This window comes from Microtus oregoni, unplaced genomic scaffold, assembly GCF_018167655.1.
Source record: "Microtus oregoni isolate MIOR12 unplaced genomic scaffold, Mior012 000121F_001, whole genome shotgun sequence".
Classification (NCBI taxonomy): domain Eukaryota; kingdom Metazoa; phylum Chordata; class Mammalia; order Rodentia; family Cricetidae; genus Microtus; species Microtus oregoni.
The window spans coordinates 967,038-982,512 of NW_024544751.1; the positions used below are offsets into that span (position 1 = coordinate 967,038).

The 15,475-nt window shown below is 40.6% G+C and overlaps 1 protein-coding gene across 1 annotated transcript in view; it reads right to left on the minus strand.

The window, feature by feature from the left end:
• Positions 1–15,475, minus strand: part of Dgkk (diacylglycerol kinase kappa) — a 156,299-nt gene that overhangs the window by 33,248 nt on the left and 107,576 nt on the right. Inside the window, exons 9-13 of the mRNA XM_041646161.1 lie at positions 9,934–10,117; positions 9,241–9,349; positions 8,735–8,874; positions 7,873–7,954; positions 5,655–5,746 (exon numbers count right to left, since the gene is read on the minus strand). Coding sequence (XP_041502095.1) covers positions 5,655–5,746; positions 7,873–7,954; positions 8,735–8,874; positions 9,241–9,349; positions 9,934–10,117 — 607 coding nt within the window. The remainder of the gene's footprint in view (positions 1–5,654; positions 5,747–7,872; positions 7,955–8,734; positions 8,875–9,240; positions 9,350–9,933; positions 10,118–15,475) is intronic.

A 15,475-nucleotide genomic window follows, 5' to 3' on the forward strand; every position in this document is an offset into this window, starting at 1 on the left:
CAACTAAAATAGCCCAGGGCCAAACTGAATCCAAGTACACTTCAAAAAGATCATCCACCATGACAAGTAGGCATCATAGACTTCATAGATTTAGGGGTGGTTCAACATAGGAAAATCTGTCAATATAATCCATCATATAAACAAACTGAAAGAAAAACCCCACATGATCATCACATTAAATGCTGAAAAAGCCTTTGACAAAATTTAAAACCCCTTCATGATAAAGGTCATGGAGAGATCAGGGATACAAGGGACATACATAAACATAATAAAAGCAATATATAGCAATCCAACAGCCAACAAAGCAATTTCACTAAAATCAGGAACAAGACAAGGTTGTCTACTCTCTTAGTATCTATTCAACATAGTACTCAAAGTTTTAGCTAGAGCAATAAGACAGCAAAATGAGATCAAGGTGGTAAAATTGGAAACGAAAAAGTAAAAGTATCTTTTCTTGCAGATGATATGATAGTATATATAAGTAACCCTAAAAATACCACTGGGTAACTCCTAAAGCTGATAAACACTTTCAGTAAAGTAGCTGGATATAAAATTAAGTCACAAAAATCAGTAGCCCTTGGCAAACAACATCCTTCATAATAGGCACAAATAATATAAAATATCTTGGTGTAACTCTAACCAAGCAAGTGAAATACCTGTATGACAAGAACTTCAAGAGAAGATATAAGAAGATGGAAAGACCTCCCAAGTTCATGGATCACTGAGATTAACATAGTAAAAATAGCTATCCTACCAAAAGGAATATGCAGATTCAATGCAATTTCCATCAAAATTCCAACACAATTCTTCACAGAACTTGAAAGGACAATTCTCAACTTCATATGGAAAAGGAAAAAACACCAAGATAGCTAAAACTTGTATAGTAAAAGAGCTTCCAGAGGTACCACCATCCCTGTTTTCAAGCTCTACTACAGAGTTTAGAGCAATAAAAACAACATGGTATTGGCATTAAAAAAGGCAAGTCGATCAATGAAGTTGAAACCAAAGCCCAGACATAAATCCATACATCTATGGACACCTGATTTTCAACAAAGAAGCCAAAATTATACAATGGAAAAAAGAAAACATTTTTAACAAATGGTGCTGGTCTAACTGGATGTCGGCATGTAGAAGAATACAAATAGACCCATATCTATCCCCATGCACAAAACTCAAGTCCAAGTGGATCAAGATCTCAATATAAATCCAGATACACTGAAACTGATAGAAAAGAAAGTAAGAAATAGCTTTAAGTGCACTAGCATAGGAGACAACTTCCTGAACATCAACAGCACAGACAGGAAGATAGACGATTAATAAATGGGACCTAAAGAAATTGAAAAGCTTCGGTAAGGCAAAGGACACGGTCTAGGACAAAATAGCAGGTTCCAAAAGGGGAAAAGATCTTCGGCATCTCTACATCTAACAGAGGGCCGATTTTCAAAATATATAAAGAATTCAAGAAACTAGACAACAAACCAAATAATCCAATTAATAATAGAGTACAGATCTAAACAGAATTCTCAGCAGTAGAATCCCAAATGACAAAGAAACATGTAAGAAGATGTTCAACATTCTTAGCCATCAGTGAAATAAATGCAAATCAAAAAACTCAGATTCTATCTTAGACCTGTCAGAATGGCTAATACTAAAAACACAAGTGACAGCTCATGGTGGAGAGGATGTTGTGGGAGTGCAAACTTGTCCAGCCACTTTGGAAATCAGTGTGGCAGTTTCTCAGAAAACTGGAAATTGAGTTACCTCAGGACCCAGCTATACCACTCTTGGGTATATACTCAAAGGATGCTCAATCATACCACAAGGACACTTGCTCAGCTATGTTCATAGTAGCATTATAGCCAGAACCTGGAAACAACCTAGATGTCCCTCAACCAAAGAATGGATAAAGAAAATGTGGTACATTTACAAAATGGAGTACTACTCAGCTGCTAAAATCAATGAAGGGAACTCAAAAAAAATCATCCTGAGTGACACCCAGAAAGACAAACATGGCATGTACTCACTCATAAGAGGATACTAGCTGCCAAAATCCACACACCCAGAGAGGTTAGGTAACAAGGAGGACCCAAGTGCGGACACTTGGACCTCCCTGGTAAGCGGAAATAGAAGAGATCTCGTGGATGGACTAGGGACTGGTGGGGATGAGAACATGAGGGATCAAGTTGGGATGAGTTGGGGGAGAGAGTACTCAAAGAGAGGACTAGTAAGGGGATCATTTCAGGGTCAGGTGGAAGCTTGGTGCAGGGGAAATTCCCAGGAATCACCCCAGCTAAGGCCCCCCAGCAATAGGGAATACTTAACTGGAACTGGCCATCTCCTTTGCTCTGGCAACACTACCAGGAATTGGGAACCAACTCAGACACACAGCCTTCAACCTATAGTCTGTCCTGCCTATGGCCATATAGGCTGGGATAAGAGATTGGAGTGGCCAACCAATGACTGGTCCAGCCTGAGTCTCATGACACAAGAGTGAGCCCACCTCTGACACTGCCTGGGGCACCAGGACCTAGAGGCTGGGTGGCCCAGAGACCTAGGATAGAACCAAACACAACTGAAGATAAAATGTCAAAGCAATGATATTCTGCTATACTCGTAGGTCGAGGCCTAGCTTAACTGCCATCAGAGAGGCTTCATCCAGCTGATGGAAGCAGATGCAAACCCACAACCAAACTTTAGGTGGAGCTCAGGGAATTCTGCTGCTGAAGAGAGGGAGGAAGGATTGTAGGAGCCAGAGAGGCAAGGAAACCACAAAAAAAAAAAACAAAACAAAACAAAACAAAAAAAAAAACAAACCTACAGAGTCAACTAACCTGGGCTCATAGGGGCTCACACAGACTAAATCAACAACCAGGGATCCTACATTGGCCTGACATAGGCATTCTGCATACATGTGACAGTTGTATAGTTTGGCCTCCTTATGGATGTCCTAACAGCAGGAACAGGGGCTGTCTCTGACTCTTTTGATGGCTTTTTGGGAACCTATTCCTCATACTGAGTTGCTTTGTCCAACTTTAATACAGGAGAAGTGTTTAGTCCTGCCACAACTTGATATGCCATGTTTGTTTTATATCCATGGGAGGCCTGTCCTTTACCAAACAGAAATGGAGGAGGAGTGGATGGAGAGGGCAGAGGGGAGGTGATAGGAGGAACAGGGAGGAGAGGAAGGAGGGGAAACTTTGGTCAGGATGTAAAATCAATCAATCAATCAATCAATCAATAAACAAATAAATATTAAAAATAAGAATGAAATCAAGAAAAAACTTAAATCTTATAATTAAATGAAAATTAAAAAAGACAAAAATAAATATAAAAATGGTAAAATATGGGAAGTAGAGGGGCTAAAAGATTAAAAGGGAACGAGGGTAAAAGATGGGACAGAGAAATGTGGTAGTGAGTAGGTTAAACAAACCTAAGGGTGTTTGAAAAATATGGAAACCCACTTGTTGAAAATTAACACAATTTTAAAAAGAAACAATGGAATTCTCTTTTATGGATAAACAATGTTTTTCCCAGGAGACAAGGTTCATTATTTAAAATTTTATTGCAAGGCATGAGCTACCTCCCTATGAGTTACTTACTGGTCAGGGAGCACCAGAGGTATCTAAAATAACACAAGCTGTCGCACTGCCCTTGGTTACCCACCATAACTACATAGTAAGACTCTATTAGGGAGAACACCATAGACTTTGGCTTCATGACACAGAGGAATCAATTTCAGACCACCTGGGAAGCTTTCTCCCGCTGGGTACCTTTCTGGGTACCTTTCAGAGTGTCGTAAGAGGCAGGCTGCTGGGGAAGGTAAGGCATCAATGATCTCATCCACTGTTGGGTCCTGCAGGCTACAGTCTCATTCTGTGAGGCAAAATGTGCCCACAGGTGCAGAAATGGTATGGCTGTTATGGCGGTAACTATGATTTATGGTTGAATTTGAGGCCCTCTCCAGAGGAAGTGGGGCTAGAGAGATGGCTCAGCGGTTAAGAGCACTGCTTGCTCTTCCAAAGGTCCTGAGTTCAATTCCCAGCAACCACATGGTGGCTCACAGCCATCTGTAATGAGATCTGGTGCCCTCTTGAGGAAGAGACCTGATCAGTCGTCCTCATCAACTTAGACCGTGAAACCCAACATGGGCAAGTTCAACAGAACCACCATATACTGGCTGCCCACGCATGCTTCAGCATTGCCAGGGCAGACATTTCATTCCTTTCTTTTTTTCATTTTCCACAGAAAGTTATTTCACACCTGTTACTGTGGCCTTCTCAAAAGCCCATAGGTTAGAAGGTCATAGGCCCTAGGGTATAACCTGCTGCTATTGGTTTGCTAAGTGGTCATCTTGCCAAATTGCCTTCTAAATATTTGCTTAAGCCTCGTAGACCTGGGCTGCTCTCCACCTTGGTCAGAGAAGCTTCTTTTCACAGCAAGTGGAAGCTAATGCACAGTCTTCTCACAACATTCAGTGAGGATAATAAAAGATTGATTAATCGCACTGCGCGAAAGAAGACACTTACATTAATCCTACTACCACTAAAGCTCAGGGATATGGCAGAAGAATGGAAAGATAGGAAAAGACAGGATGTGTGCTGTCAAGTGCTGTCTTTTGGGCAGGACATGGCCTCTGTACTTAGGCGCTCACAGTGGCTGTGGTTACCTTTAGAAGCTCAAGCCGGCCAAAATCCCAGCCTAGACGGGGTAGATGATGGCCACGGCCCACCCCCTACTGAGATGCTATTGGTAGTAAGCAGTTGCTGAAGTAGGGACAATCACTGCTTTTGAGGACATGGCCACTGATAGGTGTCCCACACTCTAGAGGTTGGTCACACACCCATGCATATGTGGGTAGCATTAACTGAAATAGTGGGTTATCAAAAAAGAAAGATATATATTTGGGGTAGTATGGGGACTATGTGAAAGTCTATGACTGAGTGAAAGGAGGGTAGATATAGTTACGTTTCATTGTATAAATACACATGAAATTTTCAAAACTAATATTTTAATAAGAAAAATCCTGATGTGTGGACAAGGAATGATTTTTAAGATATGGTGTTCAATGAATCAAACATTTTTATAAGGTGACAGGCATTATATGCTATTGTACATTTAAAATGGTTGCTAAAGTTTGGGAAGAATTAAACTACAGGGATACCCAGCCACAAAGAGTTTTGACATTCCCAAAGGCATGCATGGGAGACACTTGTGCTTTTGATTTTGTACTGGGTAGATATGTAACCTATAAAAATGAATAGAGCTTAAATTGGCAAATAATACAAATTTGAAAATAAAAAGCAAACAAGCAAGCAGGTACCCACAAGCACTGAAGAGACCTTTTCCAGAGCCAACTCAGGTGTCTGTGCTGTTGTTATCTAGAATGTTTTGTGTGCCTTCAGTTGCCTTCTTTCCAAATAGCTGCTCGCAATTTTGCCTGATTTTTTGAGCAGCATGACTCCTCCCTCCAGCCTCATATTTTTTTACCTTTAACGTTCGACTCAGGAAATCGGAGTTGAGTGAAAATGATTAGAAAAGACGAATACATACTTTCCTTGGCCTTGAAACCCCAGACTTTCAAAGTGAGCCTCATATCGCATCACCTTAGAACAGCCTAGGATACCCCAGAGGACGAGAAGCAAAGGAAGACTTACCTACAGGAGATGACAACCTCAGTCTCGTAGCTGGACTTCAGGATTCTGTTCAACTCATTGTTTGCATCCTCTAAATGGCGGATGGCAGCAGCCTAGGGGTAGACGGAGGGGTCAGATTCTGAAGCCCCATCTCTTCACAAGCCCGCCCCCAACATCTTTACCAGAAACTCAACTGCCTTTCTGGAAAGAAATTATTTTGAGTCTCAAATCATTCTAAAAATGAGAGGCGCTCTCTGTAAAATGTCATATTCTACAGATAGTAAATAATAAATCTATAATTCTAATTCATAACTTTCCAATACCAGAAGTTTACCTTTTCAAGAAGGTTACTAAGAATACAGTATCCACTCATGAAGTACTGAATATGTGACTGATTGTGTTCTAAGTTATATGTACTTATCATTTTTATGTACTCTCAATATCTACCCTGAGAGGAAAAGATTGATTTTATGCCCATTTCACAGAAGAGAAAACTGAGGCACGGGAAAGGAATTAATCAGTAGCACTACTTAGATTTGATTTCAGGTAGCCTGACTCTTGAGTCTGTATTCCTAATTATAAGTTTTAGACCTTCCTATCACTGCCAAGTTCAAGCATCTACCAAGTGCATATACTTATATGTTTTTAGTATCTTTCAAGGTTTACTGAGTCACAAACCTAAATCAGGATCATCTCTAGTCTGAATAATGTCAGCACCTCCCAGTTTTTCTCCTTGCCTCTGATCTTTAATCATTGTGTTGCCTCCTCACACACCCCGGGGTACAGCTCAATGATGGCTAAACAAACTTAATGAGATGTTAGTGGTGGACACTCCCATTTCAGCTTCCTAATGTGCTTGGAAATTTCTGTATTAAGTAAGGGGGAAAGATGGCTGGGAGATGGCTCAGTTGATAGAGCACTTGCACCAAAAGAATGAACACTTGAGTTTGAATCCCCAGAACCCACATAAAAAAAGCCTAGCATAGTAATCCCAGTGATGTACATGAGATAGGAGGCAGAGACAGGCAGAGCCCCAGAATCTTGTCAGCTATCTGGCCTTCCTAGGCTGTGATGTTCCAGGCCAATGAAAGACTGTCTAACAGAAAGATGGAAGGTGCCAAGGACCACAAACCAGAATTCATCCTCTGACCTCTGACCACAATTGTATGCTGTGCACATGGACATCTACCCCCTACACACACAAACACATTCCCCCAAACTCTTCTAGAATTCTCATTACTCTCAGGATTTAAATCCAAATTTCCTACTGTGCTTTATTAATTAGCCTTTCTTGGGTTGATTATTTCTCTAGTCTCTCATTTTGTATGTTCCATCCTTGATCAACATGCCCTGGACATTATGAACATGTTTCAGTTTTGTTAATATTATACAGCCTTTATTGTCTTTGGGACAGCATAAAAACAGGTCTTGTGATGGTTTGAGGAAGAATGGCCACCATGGGTTCATATATTTAAATAATTAAGGAATAGCACTGTTTGAAAGAATTAGGAGGTGTGGCCTTGTTGGGGGAAGTATGTCACTGGGCGTGGGCTATAAGGTTTCAGAGGCCCAAGCCATGCCCACTGTCTCTTCCTGCTGCCTGAGCATCAACATGTAGAACTCTCAGCTCCTTCTCCAGCTCCATGTCTGCCTGTGCGCCACCATGACAATAATTGGCTAAACTTCTGAAACTGTAAGTCAGTCCCAAATTTTCTAAGAGGTGCTGTGGTCACGGCATCTCTTTAGCAATAGAGCAAAGACTAAAACAGGCCTCCTTTGTCATTTTTCTCCTGGTTATCGTTATTTCTCAGGTCTAAGTTGAAATGAGACTCATTCTGTATGTTTTCCATGACACCTCACAGAGGGACATACAGACATACGTGTAACACTTTATTAAAATGTTACCTTGTCTACCTTTAAATAGCCTCTGGGCTCTGCGCAACAGGGGCTATATAATTTTTCTCTAGCTACTAATGTGTAAGAACATTTCCTAATACAGTACTTCATATACAGTAGTTATTCCACAAACAATTTTGAATGAATGAATGAATAACTAAAGTGACTCATTTCCCTAATGCCAAATGTATTTGCAGTGAATAGCTGCTGACTGATATCTCTTGTCCTCAGAGAGCTCAGCCTCATGGAGTCCATAGACGTACTTCATATTCTTTCTAGGCTTTTCTTCATATTTCACTTGTACTAAAGTGATTGCTCTAAATTATAGCTGAACAATAATCACCTCAAATCTTGGTATATCCATTTTCACCTGTCCTTTTAGCAGTGGGAATTGTTTGGGGTTCTCACGGATCATCACGCTCCATCTAAAATGAAATTTAAACACAAATGTTATTTAGGTCTCTGCTAATTACAAGTGAAATCAGAGTTCAAGAAAGAAGTCAAAGCATTCATGTGCTTGGGGAAGTGGCCTGCAGGGTGAACTCAAGCAGTATACATAACCTCAAAGCATACATAAGAGGGGGTTCTGCTTCACGACATCCCTAGGTGAGTATGATGGAAGGAATTTTTCTCAGAAATCTCAGAAATCAGTGTTTGTCAACCAGAGGTAGCATCATGAGCTCAAGAAATATTTTTATGGAGTATTTATGCTAGATCCTTGCCCAAGAACTAAGGAATAAGAATCCTTGTAATGGCCCCAGATTTGTATTTTGAAAACCCACACCTGACTTATAGTCCTATTTCTCAGATTATAGGATGATGATATTCTTTATTCTCTGGAGCAGAGAAAATATAAGCCAGCTGGCACTGAATCTCCTCCCCTGCTCCCCTTTTAAAGTTTCTCTGAGGGCCTGCTAATACTATAGATTATTTCTCAAGAGTCAGTATGCTTCCACTGGACAACTGACTATGCACTTTGAAGGACACTCAGCAAACCCTTGAAACCTGTCCACAAAGCCCCTGCTCTATGGTCTTTCTGGGGGGAGGTGGGGCTTCTACAATATTGCAGGGCTACATGGCTCTCTGGTTTCTCAATGGACAAGACCTTCCAAGTGAGCCCACCCTTCCATCACAAGGGAGCTGGGTTCTGGACTAAGATGATATAAATAGAAGAGGCACAAGGACATGGCCTTTTAGTCACTCACCTGTCTAGAATTCTCACGTTAGCCTGCTCTATTCTGCTGAGAATATCCAGTACGTTCTTGTTTTTATTCCAGAACGATCCCCAGCCAAGGACCCGAGCGAGATCGTTACCAGTTCCAAGCGGGATGACTGCCAGCTGACACTGCAAGAAAAATAGAGATGCTCTTTCAGATGGTCCTTCCACCATGTTCCACTCGCTGAAGGACTTTGAGGGTGCTCTTTGGGAAGTAATGGGCAGGAATTGGCCTTACAGCCAGGGGTTTTTAAAGAACTGCTTTATAGCAAGAGAAACAAGAGGGTATTTGGAGTTGAATGATATTTTTTCAAAGGAATTGGACCCCATTCTAATAACGGGAAGAACATGTTTAGATTGGTCAAGTTAACCATTAAGCTTGTAAAAGACACATTTATAGATAGGATGAGTGCAGACTTGGGACTTCTTGGACTAGACAGCTCCACATCCCCATTCTTTCTAGCAACGGTTAAACAGACTCAGCCAGACACTCACCCTATCATGCACGTCAAAGGCGTCAATCGTGGATAAGACCCAGCTCACGCTGCCATCTCCACCACAAACCAGCACGCGAAAACGACTAAAGTTCTTGAACATACAGATCCTGCAAGGAAGAAGGGGAAAGGGAAATCATTTCATGATGAATTGGAATTTCTGTTTCTCCCAGTCTATCAGGACCTAAGAACTCCTGCTTTGGCACCCTGCTAACGGGCCACTTTGCCTTCTCTTTCCATTAGCCTCGTACTCTCTGTTGATTTGGGACCACAGCTTCACAAGGCAATCTCAGAAATCAGATCTTGCCTCGACCATCTTATTTTATGCTTAGCTTTGCTCTGGAAGCCACTAATAATCTAGTCATATGCTGAGTCTCAAGAAGAATACTTTGCATGGCTGTTAGTGGCTCCCCAAAACCAGCACTGAATTGGTAGAAGATCCCATAGTAAAATAAGTCTGTAGTGAAATCCCTTTTCTTCGTCCTCTGATGTCAGAGGGCATAGTTTTCTGTCTTGCCAGTCAGAAAACGTGAAGCAAGTGTGGGAGCAGGAAAAGAGACTGAAGTGATTTCTGGGGAAGAGTCATATATTTGTGTATCTGCCTGGGTACAAGGACTAATCATTCTAGCCTAGAATGTGAATTGGTAGTAGACTGTTGTGTAAACCCAACCATACCTCTTTAGCCCATACTTACCCTGCTTCAGGTCCACCCTTCGCCAGGTCAAATACTTGAGACGGATTAAGATATTGCTTGAATTTTCGGAGGAAGACGATTCCTTGATGATCTCCACTTTTGGAGTTGACGAAGACGAGCAAGGGACAGGAACAAGTCAATGGCCAATCGAGGCTCCAGAAGTCAGGCGATACCACTAATTGGCCTGATAGACACACAAAAGAAAAAGAAAAAGCGCAATTGAGACGAGATAAGATATGACCTACATCACATTTTACAGAGACTCACTCTTATGTAAGATGGGTAGGGATGCTGAACTTTTAAAAACAGTGTTGTGCCTGGCAAAATCAAAGGCAGCTCCCACTAACTGACTGGTGGTTCCGAAGGCATTCTAAGCAGTTCTGCACATTTTCAACTGGCAACTACAAGGGAAATCGACTATCTTTCCTTAGCAGTATAACTTGGATGTAATTATCTCCCATAAACAAATGAAATACCATTATCAACAATTTTTAATGAAAGGTAAAATGGTATCATAATAGCAGTTTTCACATTAATTCATTCATTCACACATGCATTCATTCATGCATGCATTCATTCATTCAACAAATATGTATTGAGGATGTTCTCTGTGCCAGTTCTTATTTATATTGGTGGACAAAATATGATTCTTATTTTAATAAAGGTAAAGTTCAAGCCCCCAACTCTCTGATTCTTGGTCTGCACTGATGTGCGCAAGCTCATATGTTGCTGCCACTATGGAGTCACTTGCTGCCACACTTATCCCACCATGATGAACTAGACTGTATTTTTTCAAACTGTGAAATACATCCTTCTTACTTTAAGTTGCCTCTTGTGAAGCATATGTTCAGAGTAATGAGAAAAGTAACTAAATCACTGAGGAGAGGGATATAGGAAACTGAAGTCAGAGAGACAATAGATGCAAGATTTTCCTACAAAGAATTTGCATTATTTTTAAAGAAAACTATTGGCCTATGTAAATATGTTTTCCAGTAGAAAATTAAGAAATAGGAAGATGAAAATTATGTTAATATTACTTACAAGTTAAATAACCATGAGAGCAGAATGGAAATGATTGTTCTAGAATCGTCTTGCAACTTTGGGCACAGTATACTATACTATACCTTGTAGTATATTTCTATGTGAGAGACAGGTAGCTGTATGCTACAGTTGGTTGCCCCCTCCCCAGTTAATTCATTAAACTACAGGAACATCTTAAGTTCTCTAAGGGTGCATCTTCTCGTATGAATAATAGCAGCATGTTGCAAAGATGAATGCATCGTGATCTGGGCTGCAGAAATGATAGATTCATACTTAGGTATCCAGGCTGACTCATAAGGTTGCTCTGAAGTGGCCGATGTCCTGTACCATTTCACAAGTTTATTCTGTAGTTCAGATGAGAGCACAGAAAGCTGGCCTGTAAAGTATGAAGTACCCCAGAGTTGAGAAAGAGCTACTGGATGATGAAAATCAAGAGCAGAAAATGGCCTCAACCGCCATATGAGTCAGAGTAAACAGGTGGGTAAGTGTGCACCTTTGTCTTCATGTTCAGGCTCAAGGACATAAATTACTCTGGGACAGAACAATAGAGACTTGGCTTGGCAGATTCAAGTGGGAAAGAGCACAGGGGCTTTAGGATATGAGTCAACACCCTGAAGAGCCTCTTAAGAAGAGCTCATGCTTTTGTTCGGCTGCACTAATCCAGTCGCCTAAGCCAGGGGACCACTAGTCTCACTGCCGTTCACTGTCTTCGCGCCACAGAAGGATGCTAAATTGGCGTAAGTCCTGCTTCCTGTTGCCCTTCCTATACTATTAAAAGTCATCTTTAATGATGTTTAAATAAATTTAACCTTTGTAATGGACCTGAGCATTTCTACATCTGTAGAAAGAAGTGACAAATGACACCATGACCTAGGCCCACCCTTCCAGCTTGAAGAAGGTTATGGAGAATGAGTTCTCAACACTATGTGGTAGCAAACATGTTCTGTAATAATAACACAATAATTATGACTTTTGCTACAATATTAACAAAAATTAAACAATTTCTGATAGTTAATTATCTATTCACCCAACAAGTGTTGACTGAATACTCATCAAACAGTGGACGTAGCTCTTAGCTGAACGTATAACAGAGATTAAGGAGTTTCTTCTTTCTGTCAAGACAGAGCTGTCGTATTCCCCACCTATACAGGGAACATTCCAGGGGACACAAACGGCTGAGTGCCAAGTATTTGTTCAGTGAACACCAACTCTAATTTAGCACTTAAAGATACAGTTGTTGATGTAAAAGTGCGGAAAGAACCGAACTTTAAGAAGATACCCACATATTTGTTCTTTTACTGTACCTAAAAGAATTATATATAACTCTTGTGGTCAGCAAATAAATGACGGCTTATCTAATTCCTTTAAGCTCTACACTAAAAAAAAAAAAAAACATGTCTAGGAGATACTGTGAGGATTTGCTGTCTTTATGAACGCTCTGATATGATCACCGAGTTTGTGGACATGGCAGCTGGTAGACAGCAGAATAATAGCAGAATGGTGGTCATACAATAAAATAGTGTCATGGCAGAAGCTTCGTTAGGGCCTGCTTTCCTAGGTCATCAAAACTGAGTCATGCACATTTCTGTATTACATGTTTTGTTAAAGAAACTTTAGTAACAGTGGGAAACTGAGGAATAGAAACACATTAAATAACTTGTCTAAGATCGCGCAGTAAATGATAGGGCATGTTCAGAGGACTAACAGTATAGAAAGCATTAGGGAACTTCTCAGAAATGCTTCTCACCCAGGTGTGCTGAGTCAAAACCTCTGAGGATGGGGCCCAAAACGCTGTGTTTTAATAAATTATTCCTGATGCATCTGATGCATGCTTATGTTTAATAACTACTGTGTGAGTTCCTACTTTACTGTCCAGGAAGTAATTAACTTGGGGAAGTGGGAAGAGACCATTTGAGAAGTAATAGAAGGTTACTTGATTTGAGCTATACCCTAAAGGAACTTATTAAAGACTAAGTAGAGAAAAGTGGGTAATAGGAGGTCTTGAAAATTATTCGGAGCCCCTTGATGGAATCAATGAATGCAGGAATGAATGCGCAGCAGCACTGTCAAAGGCCACCGCAGAAGGTCACCATCTGCTTGCTGGAGAAAAGCTTTCTAGCTTGACTGGGAGGCTGGAGTGGATTAACCACAATACCACCACTAAGATTCTGTGACCGAGAAACACAGAAGAAGATTCCCCTCGAATGGAACATCACATAGGGAATCCTACTCCTTTGAGGGCTTATTTGTTGAGGCTAAGAAGCCCAGGAAGAGTTGAGAAGAAAGGGAGTTTTTTAAAGCCCTTTTTGAGGAAGTCCAGGTTATGTAATGCACGGTAGAAAAAAAGGGTTGTCAGTGTGATATCCAAGTGGACCAAGATTGCTGCTACATGAAAGCCAAAATTAAAAGATGCTTCATTGCACACTAGATGACACAAAATAACAGCCTAGTCCAGGCACTTCTATGTAAGGGAAAGCAATGCCATTAGCTGATGATCCATAACAAGAATCAGACGTGCTGTTGGACAAAAATAACCTCACAGTTGATATAAACAATAAACTTCTACAAGGACAGAAAGCTCAGAACATGCTTGACTTGGGCACAAATAGTTACCATCCCCATTAATATACAGTTGGGATGATCTTGTGGGATGCTATCTCTAGGTAATAGTGAAGGAAACAGGAGCACAAAACCTAAGATTTTAGTCTGAATTCCATCATCAGAGAACTTCCTCTTGCAGTAGATGAAAACAAGTACAGGGACCCTCAGCCAGATATTATGGAGAGAGAGAGGGGGGGGGAGGGAGGGAGGGAGGGAGGGAGGGAGGGAGAGAGGGAGGGAGGGAGAGAGAGAGGGGGGGGGGGAAGAGAGGGAGGGGGAGAGAGAGAAAGAAAGAGATCTTGAACACACACAAAACCTAAGGTTTTAGCCTGAATTCCATCATCAGAGAAACTTTCTCTTGCACTCTTGCAGCAGATGGAAATAAGTACAGGGACCCTCAGCCAGATATGAGAGGGGGGGGAGGGAGGGAGGGAGGGAGGGAGAGAGAGAGAGACAGAGACAGAGAGAGAGAGACAGAGAGAGAGAGAGAGAGAGACAGAGACAGAGACAGAGAGACAGAGAGATCTTGAACACACAGTTCCAAATGAGATTTCTCCATCAAATCCCTCCCATCAGGACTCAGGGACCCCATAGAAGGGAGGCAAAAAGAGTGTAAGAGCCAGAAGAGATGGAGGACAACAGGAGAACATGGTCCTCTAAATAAACATGAGCAAAGCTCAAATGAACTCACAGAGGCTGAAGCAACAAGCACAGGGCCGGCACATGTATAGGTCCTTCATGTATGTATTATAGCTTTCAGTTTAGTATTTTTATGGAAGTCTTGAGTGTCTGCACGAGTGGGTCCCTGCCTTCTGCCTTCTTTTGGGACTCCTTTACTTCTGTTGGTTTGTCTTGTTCAAACTCAGTGTAATGTTTTTGTTTCATCTTATACTGTTTTATTTTGTTATGTTTTATTGTTATCTCTTAGAGACAGAAAAGGAGTGAATCTAGATAGCAGGGGAAGTGACAAGGAACCGGGAGGAGTGGAGGGAGGGGAAACTGTAATCAGGACATATTGTATGAAAAAACAATCTATTTTCAATAAAAGGGGAGAAATGAATGAATGGTAATAATGCAAGAAAAAAGTAGGTTGACTTGGTGAGCAGCCTGAATTTTTTCAGGTGATTAGCTTGTTACTTTTCTCCATTTATCAATTCCATTTTCCCTAAATCTCTTCATTCTTTTTTTCTAGTCAATCATCTCTCATTAATAAAGTTATCAATTTCTTCTCCTCTTTAGTCGATTGTCTAGTAGATGATGTTATGAAGATAAATATTTGAATAGATCTGAGAATAATATATTTATGCATCTCTGAATGAATTAGTTTTTGTTTCTTTATATGGTACTATGAGGCACATGCTTACACTTGCTTCAGACACCTCTGGAAATGGCTCACTCAATAGCCTGATGCTTGTCTGCACCCATATTTTTTGTCAATATTTTTGACACTTACCTGATATCCAAGTGTCTCTATTATTGCTTTGATACTTAAAATATGCACTATTCAATTGTTGGTAGTGATGTTATACCAAGACCCTGAATTCATCATGATTACTTACTGTATAATGTCTAATTTAGAACTCAAGAACCATGTGAAAATAACTTTTAATAAATTCCTATTGACCAGAAAGTGACAAATTATCAGTGAAGAGTACTGGGGCAAAAACCATGCTAGTCTCATATTTGGTAAAAATTCTGATGTTAGTTTCCATTTTAAACATAATATAACCTAGGTTTTCCATAGGTTTTGAACCATTGTATCAAAAGTCTATGAGATTTATTTCCTAGAATAGGTAGTATTTGAAAATCTTTTCAAAACGTTAATAAAATTGAAATTAATTTTGAAAAGTCAGAAAGAATTTTGACAGTCTACAGAGAACATGCCCATACACAATACACA